At 35.9% G+C, this 21,468-nt stretch overlaps 1 protein-coding gene across 2 annotated transcripts in view; it reads right to left on the reverse strand.

Annotated features, from left to right (window-relative positions):
* Nucleotides 1-13,097, reverse strand: part of LOC108748043 — a 34,593-nt gene extending 21,496 nt beyond the window's left edge. For both annotated transcript variants that reach the window (XM_018486001.1, XM_018486002.1), the window contains exons 1-2: nucleotides 12,701-13,097; nucleotides 3,086-3,482 (exon numbers count right to left, since the gene is read on the reverse strand). In XM_018486001.1, the coding sequence (XP_018341503.1) occupies nucleotides 3,086-3,275 (190 nt within the window). In that variant the 5' untranslated portion in view covers nucleotides 3,276-3,482; nucleotides 12,701-13,097. The remainder of the gene's footprint in view (nucleotides 1-3,085; nucleotides 3,483-12,700) is intronic.
* Between the last annotated feature and the right edge of the window lie 8,371 nt (nucleotides 13,098-21,468).

Here is a 21,468-nt window from a genome sequence, read left to right on the forward strand (position 1 = left end):
GAAAGAAGTCTCCACGAAGAAGACTCCTTTTTCTCGAGCTAACGAATAATTCGCGTTACCCACACGAGAGAGAGAATAATGATATCTCTCTTTTCTCTGCCGTTGCATAATCCGCGCGGTACCATCTACGGCGTAGTCTTAATTACGCTTTCGCAAGGGAAAATGTGGGGGAGGAGGGAGCATCGATGACACCGAGCAAGGTAATTGCGACGATTTCACGTTGTCGCGCGATGCAACAATGTGAAAACGCCGAATGTAATAATTATGATCTCTTTTCTCATGGCAGCTTTTCACCTCGTCGGCTTCACCATTTTAGATCGAATTTAGTTCCAAAAGAAGATTAGAAAAAAAGTAAGAGTCCCAAGAGAGAGTAAATGACAATACTCTTCCCCTCCCCCTCTCCTCCTAGTTTTTCGATATACACTTCTTGTCGCAAGAATGATGCATCAAAAAGCATGATTGAGAGTTCTCTGTTTTAATTTTTTCACTGCGAGCCTTGAAAAAGAAAACGTATACGGAAGAAATGGTTTTTGCTATTTTTAATGCGGACCTGATTTTATTGGAAACACGTTAAAAATAATTTTTTTTTTTAATTCAATTTAAGGACATTTTAATAAGTAATTCATACTAAACAATTTTTTTCAAAATGTTAACTCTTTCAAATAGGGTGATCTCAGATGAGAGAATTAAAGAAATTCAACAGATAATGTCTTCAAATTTAAGCATTCTATTACATTACAATGTACATAGGGTCTGAAAAAATTAAAAATTTAACTCAACACACACAAATCTAAAAATAATTTTGTTGGACCATAATAATTACGTGGACACTCAAGCATAACAAGGAATATTACAAAAAATGTTCGACGTTCTACCAATTATCCTAAGTGTCTTACATAACTATTATGATGGTTAAAACAAAATTATCATTCAGATGTGTACCTAGCCAAATTTTTTAATTTCATTCCAGCAAAACCATTCTTTCCGTGTATGTTCTTCTTTTTTCAAAGGACCAAAAGCACAAAAGTTAAAATGAAGAAACTCTTGATTGTGTGTAGGAATACAAAATCTCACTTTTCTTAGCGCAGAAGATGAAATATCTATTTAATTAATGTCTATTTAATTATTAATGCCACGCTTTCATATCATGCCCATCTCTTGCATCTCTCATGTGCGTTCAATCTTGCAGATATTCTTTCTTTGGAGGGGAAAGAAGGTCAAGTTGCGATCTCTTCCTTAACTATCACGGTCAGTTTCGCTCTTCCCCTCTGTAGATGCGGCCCTGGGTATCAGCGGTTAGGTACGCGTAAAACATGAAAGGTAATGCTCGCGAATACCGAGAGGCTCGCGCTCCCTTCATGCAAGCTGGTGAAAGTCGCTTCGAATCGGACTGACTGGCGGCGACGTCGGCGGGCTGTATCCCTCTACCGAGAGAGGGAGATCGAGCGTTCGCGTTAATGTCGTTTTCCCATAGATAGAAACCCATGCCCCCTGTGCACCATGCATTCAACCCTCCCGCTCCCTGCTCCATTCCTTTGGACGAGGAGCGCGCGACTCTCGCACGAGAAGTGCCTTCACCGCGGTTTCCGCGGAAGGCGCTTTCGATCAACGAGCTTCCGACTCTCAGAAAGCTCTAATTTTTGTCTTCCTAATTCCCGTGTGCATTACGTTTCTACCTCCCGTACGATTCCGACATTTCGAAAGCTGAAGCTCGGAAAGAACAATTGTGCCGAAATATCTAAAAATTTAAGTGTATCACTGAGAAAAATGTCTAGTTGAAAATAGACGAACCGGAAAATTGTGATTATATCAATCAGAATTTCGATTGTCATAACTAGAATTTAGGAGATTTAAGACACATAATTCTGATTCGTCCAATTTCAATTATAATCCAACTAAACATTTTGTTTCAAAGATACAGATCTGAAAATAATTTTCTTGGATGATCGAAATAATTATATATAGGAAATTTAAACATGAATGATGCTGCTTATTATGAATGTCAAAAAACTTTGACATTCTAATAACTAGCTTTCTACATAATTATTTTAATATTCCAACAAAATTTATTCTCCGCAAATTTCTAACTAAATTGTTAGATACTTCTTCTTTCTGTGAATACTTTTCGAAAAGTGCTCGAGATAATTAACATTTCGCAGTGTTTGGTGTTATATTATATTTTGTGTTCTAAAAATAATTAAAAAATTCGGTTTCGTTATTAATAAATTAATTTTCGTATTTTACATATAATATATTTCGTCAGATTTTTGTGTACTTAAAAGTTTTGACAAAAAAGTTAGGTCTACACATTAAATCATTTTCTCGATGACAGATACGGCTTCTACGCGTAGAACTTTTCTCATATATCTTATCAAGAGTGGAAATAATCTTCTGGCATTATAACTGACATCGTTTTCCAGATAACAATAGTTTGTTTAGATCGCTCTGCAGTGCGTAACTTTTTTGTCAATGTAAAAATACGTAAAAAATTTTTGTTTTTTAAATGTAAAACAGTTTTTATTGTTTGTTTTTTAGAAATAATTAGATTTAATAACATATATTTTCCAATTAATACATCTCTTTGCTCTCTAAGAAGGATCTGATTCTAAATTAGGGAGTTTTTGCAATAACATGAATCCAGATACGGTGACCGCTAAAGTCACGTTATCCTTTTCTTAATTAGTTGTTAAGAAGAAGACAATCTGACCTTAGCGGTCACCCCATCTGAATAAACGGTATTGCAAAAACTCCCTACTAACTATTAAGAATTTCTTAATTATGGTAAAATTAAGGTAAATACTTAAAATCTGAAATATATCACACACTCGGACTAACAGGGAACAATTAATAATAACAATATTCTTGAGGCTTCCATAAGTGCTCCGAGTGCTTTCTATATAAAGATTATGCGTTTCGAGGGTTTTCTCCGTGTCCAGATCCATTCTTGGAGTGCCGACGTTTCGTGGATCTTGCAGCTCCACTTCATCAGGGCGAGGAGCAGCCCGATACTCCTCGTCCTGATGAAGTGGACTGTAAGGTTCACGAAACGTTGGCATAATAATAATAATAGTTCAGTAGCACTCACCACGCGGCATGCCGCACGGTGCTGGCGTTCTGGCATTATCTAGGAAGTCCAGATCGTAGTGCCTGGCTGGCGGGAACGTCAGAGCCACGTGAGCGTGAGCAATTCGCCAGAACGTCATCGTTATTAATGTCATCAGCAGCGTCATCAGGAACGGCGCGAGGAGCGTCGAGCGTTCCGTTCTTAGCGACATTCTTCCGCGGAAGCTTGTTTTCGCGAGGGAAAATAGTCTCTGGCAAAAAACTGACACCCTTCACGTTTCCGTGTCTTTTATCAGTGATTTTTCCTCGCACACTCCTGAGATCCGCCTGTTACTCCTGCTATTGCTACTTCTGAGTCCTTCCACCCTGCCCGGCATGAGCGAGTCCAGTCGTTCCTGCTCAGCTTCGGTGAGGCCGATCTGAAAGTCGAACGATGAACTTTGTTATTTACAATTGATCGTCGATCTCAATTACCGACTGGAGTAACAGTCGTATTTTCTCGGGATCCGTATCCCGATATGAAAAGCGTATTCAGTGCGATAAATGTTATTATGAATTTATATGTATTATCCGATTGTATTACCTTTTTTTAGAACTAAACTTATGATATAATTAAAACGGGAAAAGAGAATTAAAAATGTCTAAATTCACCTTTTGTATTTCTTAGATATCTAAAGTTTCCTCTATACAATAAATTTGAAGGTTTTTCTAAGATAAATTTTCCCAATGGTTAACTAAATGCAGATATGAAACATTTTGTTTGAACCAAAATAATTATGTAGGGCACTTAAACCGATTGTCGGAAACTTTTTACAACACTGTCGTCAATACTTCAGCACTACTTTCGTCATGATTATTTTGATGGCCCAACAAATTTTTTCCCCTATTTACAATTTTTAGCAAAACCGTCTTTTCCGTGCAAGAATTGTAAAGTATAAACAAAACAAAAAAAAAAAAGAATCTTAAGTTCATAATTTTATAAAATTTATTTTGTTTCAAAACATGCAGACCTATTCTATTTGAAGATCATCGATCACGTAATCTCTTCTCTCAGAAGTGAGAAGGTAAACAGTGAAAGTTTCGCCTGTCAAAGAACGATAAGGAATGCAAATCTTCACATGGATTTGCCGAAATCGTGCTTGAGCAACTTTTTTTCGGTGCGCGAACACGTAAGAATTGAATTGGAGGAGAGATTTGTTCGAAAGAGAGAGACGAAAAGGTGAAAAGTGAAAAGTGGAAGCGTGCAGATTGCACGAATGACTGCCTGCCCGGTCGTATGTTAATTCATCCGTTCGCGAAGACGCGTGGGAAATAGCTCATGTGAAGATAGATACGCTTATACGAAGAATCGGCAGGAAGAAGACGCATAAGTGCCGTAACCTTGCCGTCGTACTGCGTTTTGTTCGTAATAACGCAACACTTCGGCTTATAACATCAATTTAATTTTATATCACATTGAATTAAAATTCCACGCGTCACATTATTTCGTAATAGACAAAAAAGATTTTTTTTAGCAAATGCTTTTCTTTGCCGAACGTTGAACATAAATAAAAAAATTAATTACACGTTCGCAAATATATTGAAAAATTCACAATCCACGAAACTGTTCCTGTATACGGTTTCAAAAGAGTGAGGCAGCTCGAATCATATCGCTTTCTCTCGCCCTATCTTTCTATCTCAGTGTAGATAAAGAAAAAAAAAAAAAAAAAAAAAAAAAACAGATTTAGTAATAGTGAAATTTCCATACTTTATCAAGATGCCACTAGACAGAAACGCGCACCTACGTAAATACATTCACAAACACGCCTGCCAGCTCTTCGATAGCTTTCGCCATGTTAGGCGCTTGTTTCTTTGCACAACTCCAATGTCCGTTAATCGGTGATGATGTACGTCGGCATGCCAGGCACGAGAACGTAATAATTGCAAAATAAACACGTAACGAGTGGATCAGAAGAACAGCCTGACGTATGCGGCGGAGGCAAGTGCAAAAGGAGAAGGAGAAGCAACAGCTTACTTTTCCTCGACCCGCTATCGATCTTCGCGATCGTACTTTGCGAGCTGAGATCTTGCAGATCGTATAATTCGAAGGATACCCGCGTCTCTTACATGAACATCCTCCATGCCACCACTACCATCACCTCCTCCTCCGCTTCCGTTGTCGAGACAGAAGGGCGTGCATAGAAAGAGTTCCGAGAAAGTCGCCAGGACAAACGCAAGAGGAAAGAAAGAGGTTGAACGTGTTTAATGTTTGCGCGTTTAATGTTGTTTAGAGAAACGTCGAACAATAAAAGTTATTAAATAACATTAAACTATTAATGTATCTCATAGAATTAGACATTGTGACTCACGTCACGCAATCAATAGGAGATAAATGCCTTTTAACGAGTCTAGCTGGATCTTCAGTGCTCTCTCTTTGAATTCTATGTGAATTTATATACTACGTGTAGTCCTTTAAACTGCGCCGATATGATTTTTCGGTCCTGAAATGCAAACTCCATTTATTTATATCCAACTACAGCAGTAGCATATGTACGAGTATATTACAAGTTAAATGACTAATAATTAAAAAATTCGGTGCTCATTAGCATCAAAAATTATTAAATTTAACAGCGTGAGTCACATGCATCTCCTGACACTTTGCAGAATTCTCGACGAATCACGGCGTCCTTTGTGAAAAAAGCATCGTCGTAAATGAGCGAGATGACTGACGTGAAACTGATTATATCCTTCTAAATTTTTTCACGGTGCAAATTATAAAAGAATAATAAAATTCTTATTTTTGAATCCTTTCCGCTGAGTTTCTTTAATAAGTTTTAGGAATTGGAGATTATTAAGATATGATTTTACATTATTTTGCTTTATGTTTATATGGTAATAATATTTTTGAATAAAAGTATATTGTTAATTCTGTTATCATTGAAAAGATATTCAAATCCTTATTACATTGCTTACTTATTTAATGTTTTATTATTTCTAAAGTAATGATCAAACAAATGCTTAAATAAACATTGCGTTATTTTATAACTTCGTTAAAACTGATTTTTGAAAAAAATATATGAAATCTTTAAATTTTTTGCGTCAAATAGAAAAAGGAAATATTATCGCAATTTTATAAGACGAAAATTTTTTTAATTTAATAAGGGAATAGAAGGTATTTAAATGCAAAATTTACAATAGATTAAGAAAGAAAATATAATTATAAAAATTATGGCATTAGGCTACATGAATCCTATTTCCTTATTTAAAAATAAAATTTAATCAAATGCAATTGCGATTTATGTGTGATATTTCGGCGTATGTTTTCATAAAGTATTTTTTAACGTATATATATTTCAATTACGCAACAATTTAATCGAAGAGTTGAACAGATAACAGTTGTAAAATAAAAAAAAAATTTAATAAGAGTAAAAATAATGTGTTTAATTGAAGAACTAATATCTCCTTTTTCAAGCTCCGTTCATTCGTATCGCCATGAATCACTTTGCAGAATTAATGAAAAATTGAGCCGGGGATTTTTTTGAGTACGAAGGAATTTATATTTCCGCGATAACACACACACACACACACACACACACACACACACACACACACACACACACACACACACACACACAAGAATTAGACACAATTTCGCAAGGCAAATTCCGGTTCAATTTATTTCTTGTGAATAAAACATACTTTCTATTGCACACGCTATTCGCTGCGCATGGCGCGCTCATGAGTCATCGAAGTTGAGATACCACCGTCGGAAGAACTGTGCATACCGTACGTCCGGATCGGTGGCGAACAATGGGTGCGCAGCAGCCACTAGTCGATAATTATCTTATCGTTAACTCCTCTACCACGAGTCGCAGACGTGAGAAGCCACCACCATCACGGGAACCGAAGTCCCCAGGAAAGCTGTTCGATAACACTTGAACATCGTTCATTGGGAATGTTTGTTTATTTAGATTTGTTTTTCATGATATTTTTTTTTAGCAACTAACTCAGTCTTCCAGCGAGCGAGAAAACTAGCAATTAAAAGAAATATAATTTTATAAGTTATATTTCATTCACATCGAATTGTTTGAGTATTTAAAATCCAGCCGTTAAAGACTTTTATTCCTATTTTTTTACTTCACATTTACGGTTTTGAGAAATTCTTTATTTATTTTATTGTTTATGACATTTTTATGGCATTTCTACAGCATTCGAAGAATATCATATCGAAGAATATAGCACATGACGGCGCATTCGAGTAGAAAAAAGAGGCGACAAACGCGACATATGTGAGGAAATTCTTTCTTGTTAAGCCCTGTCACGCGAGCGTAGTCAAACGGCGTGAAAATATCGTGGATTGGAACCACCTGTGCGTTGCATAATTCGCGACTAGAATAGAAGCGTGAAGACACGATGCATCGAGGACGATCTTCCCATCGCTATGACACATCGAGCGATGTCGATGACGATGAAAGGTTTTATTCAGGCATCGGATTTCCACGTGGGAAGCAACGCTGGAGGAATAAATATGCGCACAACATGGTGTATTGTTCCTCAAACTACAGACGGCGAAGATGTTTTACCGCAGGCTAATTGGTAGAAAGGAAAAGGCTTGTCTGCGTAATGGATAATTAAGAATTTCACAGCGAGTTAAATCTGAAGTGAATTTCTGCTAAAAGAAACGAGAGAGCATCTGAAAGATGTTTACAATGAAAAAAAAAAAAAGATTGCACTTACTATAATTAAAATACAAAGAAAGTTGTAAAGAACTCTTGATAATGTAAAACTTACATTTTTTTACTATAATTTAACCATCCATCTGCAATTTGACTCTTTTCCGACACAAGCGAAGGTGTGATTTCTAAAACACATGTTTTTTAGTCCATTTTGTGTCTCTAAATTTTTGAATCGAACTGTATTTCAAACGATGCTATATGACGGGATATTAATTTCAGAAAAAATTTAAGTTAAGCATAGTTTTGGAGATAAGGGTCAAATATAAATTGAACTCATTTTGATTCTCGGTATCTCCAAAACTACGCCTGTGCTGAATTTAAATTTTTCTAAAATTAATGTCCCATTGTGTAACATTACTTCGAGAAATAAGTTCTCTTTTACTCTCAAATTTTACCCTCATTTTTGCTTAAATTTCAATATTTAAACATTTGAATTAAAAACTATTTGTTAATGTATTATAATAGATATGTTAAAAAGTGTAGTCATGAATCTTTTCACATTTTTGGAAGCCCAAAACAATAAAAAGAAAAAACTTGAGCTGAATAGAAAAAAAAACCCAGATTGCAAACGAAGAGAATAAAATATGATTGCAGATAGTAAATTTATAGTCATTTTTTAAGCCAATTGTATATTTTTTATAGAGCTATAAATATTATTTTCCTTTCACAAAATCAGTATAATTAGAAGAAAATTAATCGAAAATGTTTTATGGACATTTAATTAACAGGAAGAAAATTGTCAACGTAAAGACTAAGTTATCATAGCCGAATTTTGTGTTGTTTTTAATCAGGCTTCTGATTAAAATCGCAGGAGAAGAACAAAAATTTTAAATACGTCAGAAGAAGCTCGAGGCCAGTGAGTTTGAGAATTCTGCGCATAGATAGCTAGGGCAGTTCCCTTCTTCGCTACGGAAAGCAAGCACGGATACCAGAACATTCCGATGAAGTTCATTCCCTCCGATGACTTTGCTCGCGAGAAGCGAGCACATAAAAATAACAGCTATTATGGAATCGTCCAGAGCGGAACGACAGCATGCAAGAACTCGACTCGACTTATTACCGATTTCGCGTGCCAGAAAATGGACGGGTCATTCGACAGAAGCTGTCAACGCGAAGCGGCAAGGTAGATGCGCACAAGGAAGATAATTGATGAACGAAGTACCGATGAGAGGATAAGCTCTACAGAGAGAAAGAACAAAGATGAAACATGGCTGCCGTTCCTCTTGCTCGGTTGTATCTTGTGCAGAGTGCGCTTTTATTAATGCAAGTCATTATTTATTGTCGAGGTGTAGATCTACGTGGAGATCCATTACCCCGAAGTTACGATAAGGCTAATCGATAGAGACAATGAAAAATTGATTTTCTTTCAGCACCCGATTTTGTATTACAAGAAAGGATATAAGATGTTAAAAATTGACGCAATTTAGGAACTCTGTAATTCTATCTGAGTGGGAAATAAATCCGGATAATTTGAGACTAATGCGCAAAAACATTTTGTGTGCAACGTACTTGACTAATGCACACAAATTAGATCAGGTCACCAAAAATTCTCTCTAGATATAGATAGATAGTTATGTAAGTATATTGTAAAAAGAGAACGAAAGACTCAAAGTCTCAAGGACTCGATTCATTTTGATGAGTCTCGATTAATCATTTAATATTCGACCGTCCTTCACATAACAATCTTCATCTCGTTGAATCAGTTTTCTGGTAATTCGATCGACTAAAAGAAAAATGACGAAACAAATAAAAATATATGATACTTTCAGAAGAAAAGTTAATAGAAGTAAAATATATAAAATTATTTAGAACAAAAGAAAAAAAATCGTGTATTTTAACATTAATTATTTGCGACACTATTAAACATAAATAAACTAATATATATGTCGTATATCATATTGTCTCTCGTTAAGAAACACACACTTTCATTTTTAATTGCAAGTTTGCTCCAATATACAATTTTATTGCAATGACTACTTTTTCTGCTGGTTTATTAATCAAGAATATCGTTTACTGCAAAACTCTCGTTTAAGTTTAATGACTCTCTCATTTGGAAGTATTGGATGCGTATATATGAAGATTGTATATTATAATTTACCAAATACTGGAAGGACCAAACGTTTATATATTGCGATAACCTAGATTTTAGAGACATTATTAATTTCTTAAAATATTACAGACCTTTTAATTTATTATGTTCCTTTTATTTATGTATGTTGTATATTTTATATTGCAAGTTCATATCTGAATTTTGTTAACATTGAAAGTGACCCGATCGAGCACGAAACATTTTTGGTTTATGATTTAACTATTTATATATATATATAACTTTTATATTAGGCTTGTAGTCCTCTTTTATCTTATTATTTGCTACATATGTATATTAATCACAAATTGAGATTGATCCGTCGCTGTTCATCTCGAAGGTGTTCTCTAACTATGGGAAGAAGCTACCGATCGTTCTCATTGATACATCGGTCCACATGCACGAGAAACGGTGTAAACGAGCAGGCGAGCGGCGCCAGGAGGAGGCGCTCGGGAATGAGAAGAAGAAGTGGAAGATTAAGACCGCAACGTACGTGGAACGGTTCTCCTTCGTTACGTCCTGGAAAGCTACCTGGCATTCCAGCAAACGCGATGCCGTTGATCTCGTTGACTTCCCGTTCTCACTGACGCATTCAGCGCCGGCGCTGAGAAATTCGCGAGGAACTCACTCTGGCGGAAGTCGACGCGACGCCGGAAGTGGCGACTGCTCTTCGTTCTAATCGCCGGTACCGTCGCAAATTTATCCGCTCCGACATTGAACGCGACGTTTAGCTTCGTCCTTGGGACTTTTTCGCATACGTTCTAACGAGTCTTTTTCCGGAAAAGATATAGAAATTAAATAGTTAATTGCGAAATAGTAATCTTACGCTAAAAATAAACCTCTTTGTTCACAGATTACATCATCTTTCACGTATAAAATTATCACATTATTGTAAACTTAATCTGTAAACTTCAACATCATCTCTAATAATTATTTAATAATTACGCTCTCTAAAAAAATGTGGATTTTACATCATATGGCGTTGATGCAAACCACCGACACGGTGTGAATTTTCACTATGGGTTTTAAATCCAAATTACGATAATATTAACTAACACGGTGAGAATTATATAAACACACACATCGCATCATATTGAATCCACACTCATATTTGTTACAGTTGTATTTTTTAGAGTGTATTTAATAATCCTCTTTACTGCATTTATTCGTTTTTATGTAGACGGAAATCCGGCTGTTTTGGAAAGAAAAAAAAAAAAAGAAAAGAAAAATAGAAATATAGCGATAAAGTGAATTCTAACAGACTTCGCGACGCCGCCAATTACCAGCTCGATGTCGAACGAATATCATACGAGGACGTTATTCGAGCGGCCTTGGCCGATCGGGCGTTTCTGCCGATCGTGCTCGTTTGCACTCCGCGATCTTGCTACTCCTACCTACATACCTGGACCGGTGGTCCGCGATGTTATCTCGCATACGCGAGAGGGGGAGGTATATGCGGCGCGAGGCCGAGCGGGGGCCGCGAGACGTTTATGGAGAACGCCGCTGCAGCGGCGATATGTATGTATTATGGAAAGCGAGCTCTGGCATTCCATAGTGAGCGTCGTCGAACTCATTAGCATCCCGTGCTCGTTGGCGGCGCGGCATGGCACGGCGCACGGCGTCCCGTTTTCCCTCGAAATAAACAAACCCGTCGGCGTTACGGCACCGGAGCTGAATAGAAACGATAACGATTTCTACGTGACGTCCGCCGTAAATCCGGCGCGGAGTTCCTTGGCGAGGAGAAAAAAAAAAAAACCGGAATTAAAGGGCAACCCATCTGATATCGGTTTCAGTACGGTACTATCGTATGATGATTACCTTCGGTAAAACGGAAAAAAAATCGATTTTCCTAAGTTATCTAAAAATCTAGCTAGATACAAATCCGAAAGTAATTTTGTTGAACATTAAAAATTTAAAATGATCGATACGCTTCAACGTACACATTGCTAGAAACAATTTTAACATTCTAGCAATAATTTAAGCGTCCTATATAATTATTTTAATGGTCTAGACAAAATTATTTTTTCAGATCTGTATTTAGTTAAATTTTTAGATATTTCAGCAGAACCGTTCTTTCTAATAATAATATAATTCTTTGTACAATCGATAAATTAAACTGCATACTGTAATTGACAATTTTACATAAGCAGACAAATATTACGAGGCCTTACGAGGTGGACGGCTAATTTTCTCTTTAGTTGAACAGCACGTTTTCTCATCTGATATACAATTATTTATGAACAATAGACACGTTCTCATATTTATACAATACAAACTGTTCAAGGATCAACGCATTTATTAATTTTAAATGCGTTTATAATTGTTTCATAAATTTTCATTCCTTCTAAATATATAAATATAAATTTTATTCCAAATATAGAATGTATATATAAAATACACATTTTTTAAAAAGATGTATAAAGTATATTCTTTATATTATTTTATGTATTATCCGAGCTTCAATTCTAACATCTTCAAGTGCCAAAGTCTTCTCGACGTAATATTAGATGGATACGTAAACTCGCGGAGTGGTTTCTACCCTTAAACTTTAGCAACAAAAGGCAAGGGATTGGCGAACATATTTCTTGCTAAACAATTACGAGAACGATACTCAACTTCTACGGTTACGTCATGTTCGACGGTTAATTAACGTCAGCTTATTTCTCATAGAGAACGTAACCAGCCACCATGCCGTCGACCTCGTCGGGTCGATGTTATCACACGCCGTATATATTTTCATTCAGTACCGATCTCCATGGATAATCATCGGCTATATACATAACTTCAGATGTGTACAAAGTGTCGAAGACTTTAGACAAGCTTAAACTCACGTTACCTGGCTCTGACTTTCGGTTTCTCTTCGTCCTTCGCCCCTTCCCTTTTTCTTTTTCTTTCTACCTGCGCGATTGAAGGATCCTATCCAAGGCGTTTCCGTGCCGACGTCATCGTCAAGAAAGAATAAACCCTCAGTGGGAACAAGCAACCGTCTGAAAAGGATTTCAGATCGCACTAGGAAACCCCGGGGGAGTTTTCTCAGCGCGCGGCCATTTTGGTAACGGCCGACCGGATGTACGCGCGTCCGCGGGAGGCGAGAAATCGCGAGGATCGAGGCAGGCAGCACCGCTTATTCGCGGGATGATACCAGCGGGGCACCGCGACACCGCGAAACCGCGTAGACGACTGACGGTGACTCGCTTCTGCTACGCGAGCGAGCGGGCGTCCGGGCGAGCGAAACGCCGCGAGCGAAAACTCACTTTACGCTCGCCTCCACTACCACTTTTGCCTCCCACCTCTACGAAGCCGAGGACTCGCTCGCCCGCTTTCTTACCTGACTGCCTTACCTCTTAGCCCCCCCCTCCCCCTCTCCCCGCCGCCGCTGCTTCTTTGCGTTTGCTAGAGCTCGCACGCTCGCCCGAATGGCGAATACCTGCCTTCCTCTCGGAACGAGCGAGCGAGCTCGACGTGAAAAAACTTACAGGATGAATTACGCTGGGGAGTGGACGGAGAGGCACTCCGCGCCTCCGGACCTTTACTACGTGCCGTAGTAAATTCGATATCTGTGCTGCGCAGAAGAGCCGGTCCGTCCGGCATTCCGTGAAAGCCGAGCCAAAACAGGAATCTCCCGTTCGGAGAGTCTGAATTTTTCAATCACGCGCTTGATGCAATAGCGGGGTATCCGTATGAATTGAAAGAATTAAATGCTCTAAGCGCAATGCGGGAATGCAAATTATGCAGAAAGAATCTTAATTTTCAAGTAAAAATTTAATCATATACAGATTTGAAAAAATAATTCTTTTTTTTTGGAACACATCAAAATAATTATGTGGAACACTTAAGCGTTGATGACAACGGCTGCGTTTAACAGAAAAAAAAAAACAGCAAATGTTACATAAGATTCTTTAATACGATTGGATTTGGTTCTTAGTTCTTCATTGGAAGTTCTTAATTCACATCTAAATGTATGAATCAATTACATGAATCAATTATATGAAAAAAATTTTACAATTGTAAAGTTTTTTCTGCTGAATATGGTTAACTGCAAACAAATTCAAAAGACGAAAATTGAATTAAATGTGCTAAGTTTCTAAAGTGTGGAAAGCGAAGTTACAAGGATAGAAACCGTTAGTCTAAATCAAGTAATATGAATTAAACGTCAATAAATATATAATCTTACAACATATGACTATGTTCCGAAGGAATTTCTGTTGCGCTATATGCAATTTTAAATACAACAGGTGTTGTAAGATAACATAGCGCAACCGGTACAGCGACAACATCGCGATAGTTGATTTTAATATACATATCTCAGAAATACTAGATCCGAATGAATCATAAATGAACGGTAAACAGATTGGTTTTCATAATGTCGTGTAGTGTATCGTATACATAATAAAAAATAATTAACGTAAGATACATAATAAAGCTTCTTGCGCTGCATCAACATAAGAGAATAAATGTTCTATTTAAATTTAATAAAAATTTATTAAATAATTTATTAAAAATGAAATTTATTTCAAAAATTTATTAAAATTTATTAAATGTTATTTAAATTTATTTGCTATTTAAATGTACATATTTTCTGTTATTATGACTTTATCCTACGTTATTTTATTTTTGTATTATTAATTATCTTAGCTTATGTTTTCTTTCGTCTAATATACTTTTTTGTATTCAATATGCATCCAAATTGTGGTCAAAACATCTGCGTTTTATTTATGTAATTTACTGTAAATGAATTTTGATATTCATGTTGATACTCTAATTGATTTTTCTTTCTTTATTTGCTTTGATTTTGTTATTGTTAAAGTCTTTATTACTGTTTATATTTATTGTATTATATTAAAATGTGTGATTTAAGAGAATTTTATGCGGGAGAATGCGGCCATTCCATTTAGCTGCACCTCATTTCAACAAGACGTGAAAATATTTACACGAGTGTGGAAATTGTACTATGTTATTTCCGCAAACCCGAATTACCTTGAAACGTCACGTCGCGTAAATAAAAATGACAGAGTTACATAATTCCCAGGAGAGTCGCGTCTTAGATGCAAGCGTCTCGCTGGTGAATCGCGCCAGCGAGTTGCATTCACGTGCGGCTGTCCATGAAATTTCACCAGACTTCGACTCGACCGATCCTCCATCGATCGGAATTTCAATCGAATTGCAAGTCGTCACATTAGGCAACTACGCGAAATCGGCGAAAATGTTTTGCAAGGTCAACACGTTTCCTCAACGATCCGAATTTCGGATCTATATTTCGCATCCTTTTCCTTTCCAGTCTGATCGATTGAATGTTTCAATTTATCTAGCGTTTTCTTTTCAGATAGAGAAGGGCGAATTTTTCGATGACTTTCATTTGGAACTGCTGTGATCATTGTCTACATATCCATTTTAAGAATGTATTCTTTTAATCTAGGAATAATTACTCGGGACGTTTTTACACTCCAGCGGCAAGAAATGCGAATTATTGTAAATATTGTTTTGTATGGATACTGTTTAACATTTTCTTTCTTTTTTAATTATTATTCTTTATAAGTTCTTTTTAAATAAAAAAAATCTTTAAATACTTTATTAAAAAGTTATAAAATATAAAATAAAAAAAAAACAGTTTTATCTAAGTTTGCATTTTAAACTGCTATCAGCCTATATCAATACAAGTTTGACATTGATATATTTTCAAATTGATATAATTTATCATTTTTTCCGAGAATAGATTGTTAAAGATTTTTTTCTTAACCTACATGGAAAGAACGATTCTGTTAGCGTATCTAACGATTTTACTAAAATATTTAAAAATTTAACTAGATATACACACAGATCTAAAAATATTTTTGTTGGGCCAACAAAATATTATATTTATATAGTACACTCAAATTGATGGTTAGAATGTCAAAATTCACCATGTTCGAGATTTTAAGTAATTATTTTGATGAATCAACAAAATTATTTTCAGATTTTGTATCTAGCTAAATTTTTAGATACTTCAACAAAATCTTTTTTTCCTGTATTTCAATGACAATATCATCGTTGTGCTAATTATTAGTATTATTATAACATCATTACGCAAATCTTATATATGATAAAAAAAGCTGCGCAATCACAATGTAACGATATCATTAACACTGTCAAAAATATTTCGTCTTACAAATATAAATATTTTGTTTTACAAATTTATCAGAAGGACAAAACATCTTTTTATCTATATACAAAAGAAAATTTGTAAGACGAATTTATCAGAAAAGATTGCTTATCGGAAAGTACTGAGAGTAAGCAATCTTTTCTGATAAATTCAGAGATTCTTTTAAGATCCCTATTCTGTAACTTTTAATGACAATGTTAGTGAACGACAGTGTCGTTACATTGTGGTTGACAAATTTATCAGGACAAAATATTTTTATCTTTATAAAAAAAAAAAGGAATTTTCAGATTGCAGCCGCAATTCTTCGAGTTCTTTACGAGCACACAGTTACTTAAAATTATAGTAAAATTATAAGTTTTAAATCAGTATATATGTTCATAGTTGTAATAATAGTGTGAAGATTGTAAATAAATTTCTTTCTTTTTAATAGCAACTCACGATTATATTACCTCGCATTGCGTGATCGGTGTGCATTCGAGAAGTGGTCCACGCGGCCTTCGTGGCATCGATTGTCGATCGATCGGAACGCAAAACGGAGTCATCAACGTGCCTCTTGACGTCGAGCCGCCAAACCTGAATTCTCGAGATGCTTCACCATCTTCGTCCTTCCGCATCTTTTTTTAAACGGCCGCGCCGCGAGATTGGCGGGACACCGGAGCATAACCCCAATACGATCGGTGGGGACCGCGCGTTTATCCGTTAGCGGTACTCCAGTCCCAATATCGTTATCCAATTAGACAGGCTATCAGGCCGGTGCACGCAGGTGCACGCAGGTGCACCCGCTTGCAATTTCCCGTACGGCGTCGCTCCTTACCGGTGCGGCGCGGCGACGCGGGAGATCGGAATGGAAAGTGGTAGGCAACGTAGATCGAGGAACGAGAAATGTGGATACGCGTGATCTCGCTCGCACCGATCGCCGTGATATCGACCCGTGCGCAATCCCATTTTTACATACCTTCCAAGCAGAATAACATGGAAAGAACGATTTTATCGAAGCATCTAAAACCTTAGCTACGTACAGATTGAAAAATAATATTAATTATATAGAAATGTTAACGAGCAACACCGCAAAAAGTCTAACACTCAGCTTGATCGTTCTACATAATTATTTTGATCGTCTAATCGAATTATTTTCAGATTTGTACCTAACTATATTTTTAGATGTTTTAGCAAAATTATCCTTTCCGTGAACAGATCGCGTCGAATTTTAAATTAAATCGTGATTGATCATCATTTTAATGTTAAAATGAATCGAAAAGTGATTTTTAATAATCATTTTAAAGCGATTTTGATGTTAGGATGACTTTATGTTCTGCTTGGGCTCTTCAAGAATCGCGCATTCTTCGATCGTTTTTGCAGCCAAAAGGAAATTGAAGGAATTTGCAAAGAAAGATGGCCACTTAAACATGTGTCAACTATTTTTTTGCGTAACACGAATGAAGGAGTTTTAACAATTTGTCCGACAGGTGTTGCTTCTAATAGAAAAATAAACGTAGGTCCTATTACAAGTAGTTACGCAACGAGAGATGAAGAAAACTGTACGTATGACTTCTTTATCGAACTGAGCCGGAGTTTTTTTATTTCAATATGCTCGTTATGAAACAAGTTGTATAGGCGCTTTTATCTATTCAAGTATTCTCTTGATAATAATGCGGGACGGGCATCATTATAAAAAGCATCAATACCGAATGCATCGACAGGTATGGTAGATGTTTCCAGAAACTAATCGGGAATTTTAAAAATAGAAAAAATTGAATGAAATAACAAGTTTCTTTTGAAATAAATAATCATTTTTAATTGTAAAGAAAAAAAATATATATATATAAAACATGCATCTAGTAGAGATTTGATTCTTTTGCAATATAATATATCACACCCTTAGAGAAATCTAACTTACTAATTTATTACTAAAAGACAAAAATTAATTACTTATTTGGAATACTAAAGTACTGTTGTTTAATATATTAAAAGGACAACAGTGCTTTTAATATTGGAAGTAAGTAATTAGTTACTGCTTTCTAGTTTCGACTAGTATGATTTGCACAGAAAAATCAGTTTCATTAAAGTATTTAAAAAATTTAGCTAGATACAAATCTGAAAATAATTTTGTTGGATCATCAAAATAATTATGTAAGATACTTAAGTGATGATAACAATGCTGTAAAAAGTTTTAACATTCTAGTAACTAGTTTGAGCTTATTTAATAATTTGCAATTATTTTGATGGTCCAAACAAAATTATGTTCAATCTACATGTGTATATCTAAATTTTTAGACACTTAAAAAAAATCATTCTTTCCGTGTATAACAAATAGAAGGTTCTTATCCTCGATAATATAAATGTTAACTGTATTCGAAGCAATCGTTAGCTTCATGCACGTCCGGACATAATTTTTTGACAAGCCGCAAACAGCTATTGATTGAATTTTATCTTCCTTTTTGCGTTCGATTTTGATTCCGTTTAACGGCATCGCCGCTTGGAATTCTACAATAAAGAACCTAATAAATAATCCTACACTCATAAACGGAGATACATCACAACCAGATAGAGAAAGAAAATCTGTGCTATCCATAAATACCTCCCTGAGGGAGACGCGAAAGAGGAATTTCGCAAATGCTTCATAACACGGTCAGCACGTCGACGGCGACATATCGGCGAATGATGCGGCACGTTGCGTTCTCGATCGACGTGAAATTTCGTCGGCGTGTTACGGATGCGAATGAGCGTGCGAAGGAAGAAAAAGAGAGAAAGAGAAAAGCTCACTCGCTCGCTCATTCGACCTCCGAAGGCTTGCCTGTCGTCCCGCAGGCTAAGCCCGCGTGAGCTTTCTCCCGTGCGTCGCTCGGAATGCGGCCTCTCCCTCGGTCGGCCTCGAGGAGAAGTCACGGAGGCACGTCGTCCTTCCTATCCACCGCCGTTGCCCCGCGTTTCGCCGCGTCGATCGATCGATACCCGTCTCGCTCACTCGCACGAGTCGTAATGATCGCGCGCGTATTACGTGTCATCGATCAATCGCGAATACCGCGCGGCAGGCAGGACGGCGCGGGTCCGATACGTACGTGGTATGCCACATCCATCACACGAGTAACGAGTAGCATTGCGGTGAATGGACTGCGGAGATTATAACAGCGGTTCTGTATTTTTACACGCGTGATCTCATGGATCGTAAACTCGCAACAATGATACACCGAGATCTCTTTCCTTACTGAAGGGAATGTCGTCTTCGCGTTAGAGAGTGTGACCGTTGGCGTCGTCCGCGTACCCACTTCAAGAATGTATATTGAGAGACAAAAACGGTTGCAATTACCATAATTTAATTATACAACTTGTAGTCATTTTGGGATCACTATATATTTATATTATTTTAATCATGCAAATATGCACCCTGCTTGAAAATCTTTAGTTTTTTTGAACATATTTTTTTAGTCGTTATTACCACATAAATGGTGTTGTAAGGAAATAATTATATTCATAATAATTTGCATTTGCTGAATAATAATGTTTGTCTTATTTACCATTTATTGTATCTTGATATTTTACTATATTCAAAATTATTGTAATTTATAGTAAAATATGTTCACGTTTGAGGGAAGTATATATATATTATATGTACATGGTTATTATTACTAACATTACAGCAGTAATGACCATAAAAATGAAGCTCTTAACCATAATTATTTTACTATGCAATTATAATACTAAACACTTTCCTCTCAGCGTATTCCTTTAAGCAAAGATATATGCATTCTTAGGACAGTAGCGCTGTTAATTAATCACTTAAGAGAATCCTAAAGTGAAATCTGAATTCCTGGAGAAGTGCCCGAACGAAATCGCTGTTTTTACCGATAAGTGCGCCACATTGACAAAAAAACTAATTGTTATATAAAAATTATTACGTTAGTCGGTAAAGCAGACGACTTTAGAAACTCTTTAAGTTACTTTTTGTAGTTTACTTTACAGATCTGAATGACATTTTAATTAACCGTAATTGAAACAACTATTAATGGAATATACATGTTAATGAAATATAAGTTTTTGCTAACTTAAAAATTAAGTGTATTGAAAATACACTAATGAATACACTTATTAAAAATTAATTGTATTAATTTATTTCCATTAAATTTAATACTTGTCCATTGAATTTAATACTTTTTGCATTTTTCCATGTTCTTCTTCGTTCTTAGTAAATCTCTCCGAAGAATGCAAATCTAAATGTTTCTCCCTATGAAGGAATTCGTATAACGGCGCATAGCAGTTACGCGACTCGGTCCCGTTTCTTTGATAAATCGTAAAATCGTTTTGTCAAGATTAGGCACACACCGCGCATTCTCTTTCGGACGCATAATTAGCGAGCGGCTACCGGAAATCTCGTTTCGCGCGCACGCGATAGTTGCATAATCGCGGTCACGCATACACGCGGCAATACCAATTTTCGCGGCGTAAGAAAGGCGCGTCGAACTGCATTCCGCGTAGAGGTGGTATTTGTTAGATCTTCCGGCGCCTTACCTCGCAATCACATTATGCACTTTCTGTATTTGTGATGTATTTCAAAACACTCTCATTGCCAAGATTATATAATATTTACCAAATTATATTACGCCGAATAAGTATTTTCTTTTTTTTTTTTTTTTTTTTGGAATGCAGACTTTAACTGGACAGGTACATTATAAATTATTTAAGAATCGTATTTTCAAAAAATATTGCATATAAGAATGTACGAAAATACTTATTGTTAGTATACGTTGCATACAGTCTTGGCCAAAAATAATATTAGGCACTTATATTTTTTCATTAATCTAAAATTTTATTGTATCGTTTTCTATAAACATTATAATGAGTTTATGCGATTTTTGAAACAAAGATAAGTCACAGCATATGCCATAAATTAATTTTTGAACTAAAACTAAATAACGGTTAATACGATAGTTAATATTCTTGGTCAAAGCTGTATTATAATATATAAGTAATACTTTTCGAGAATAAGGTCTGAAATAAATTCTGATTAGGATTAATCCAACAGTATATTCATATTTTTTTAACAGTTCCATAATATGTATCCTGTAATCCAATTTACACTATAATTCCCTCCACTATCCGCCGTTATTACTTTTTACCTATTTTTTTCTTATTTCTGTTCATAAAGTGTAAAGATTTATAGCTTATGAAGCAAGTCTATGTCATGATTAAATATGGGAATTAAATATCTGTAACAGAGATTGAGTACCTGTGGCTCCTTCTATGGATATTGAATCATAAAATAAAAAATCCTTGAAATCTTGCTACGTCGTATCGAAATTACGGTGTACACGAATACTTACATTCCAATCGCCCATTAATCTCGTCTTAAGCAAGATCTATAGCCACTTATTCAAGATATGTAAATCTTAAGAGAACAGCTTCTTGTAGCATCGGTTTCTTTAAAAATATCCATTAAGATACTGTTACTCAATTTGCAATCATAAAAT

This window comes from Trachymyrmex septentrionalis, unplaced genomic scaffold (genome assembly GCF_001594115.1).
Source record: "Trachymyrmex septentrionalis isolate Tsep2-gDNA-1 unplaced genomic scaffold, Tsep1.0 scaffold21, whole genome shotgun sequence".
In the NCBI taxonomy this organism is placed as follows: Eukaryota; Metazoa; Arthropoda; class Insecta; order Hymenoptera; family Formicidae; genus Trachymyrmex; species Trachymyrmex septentrionalis.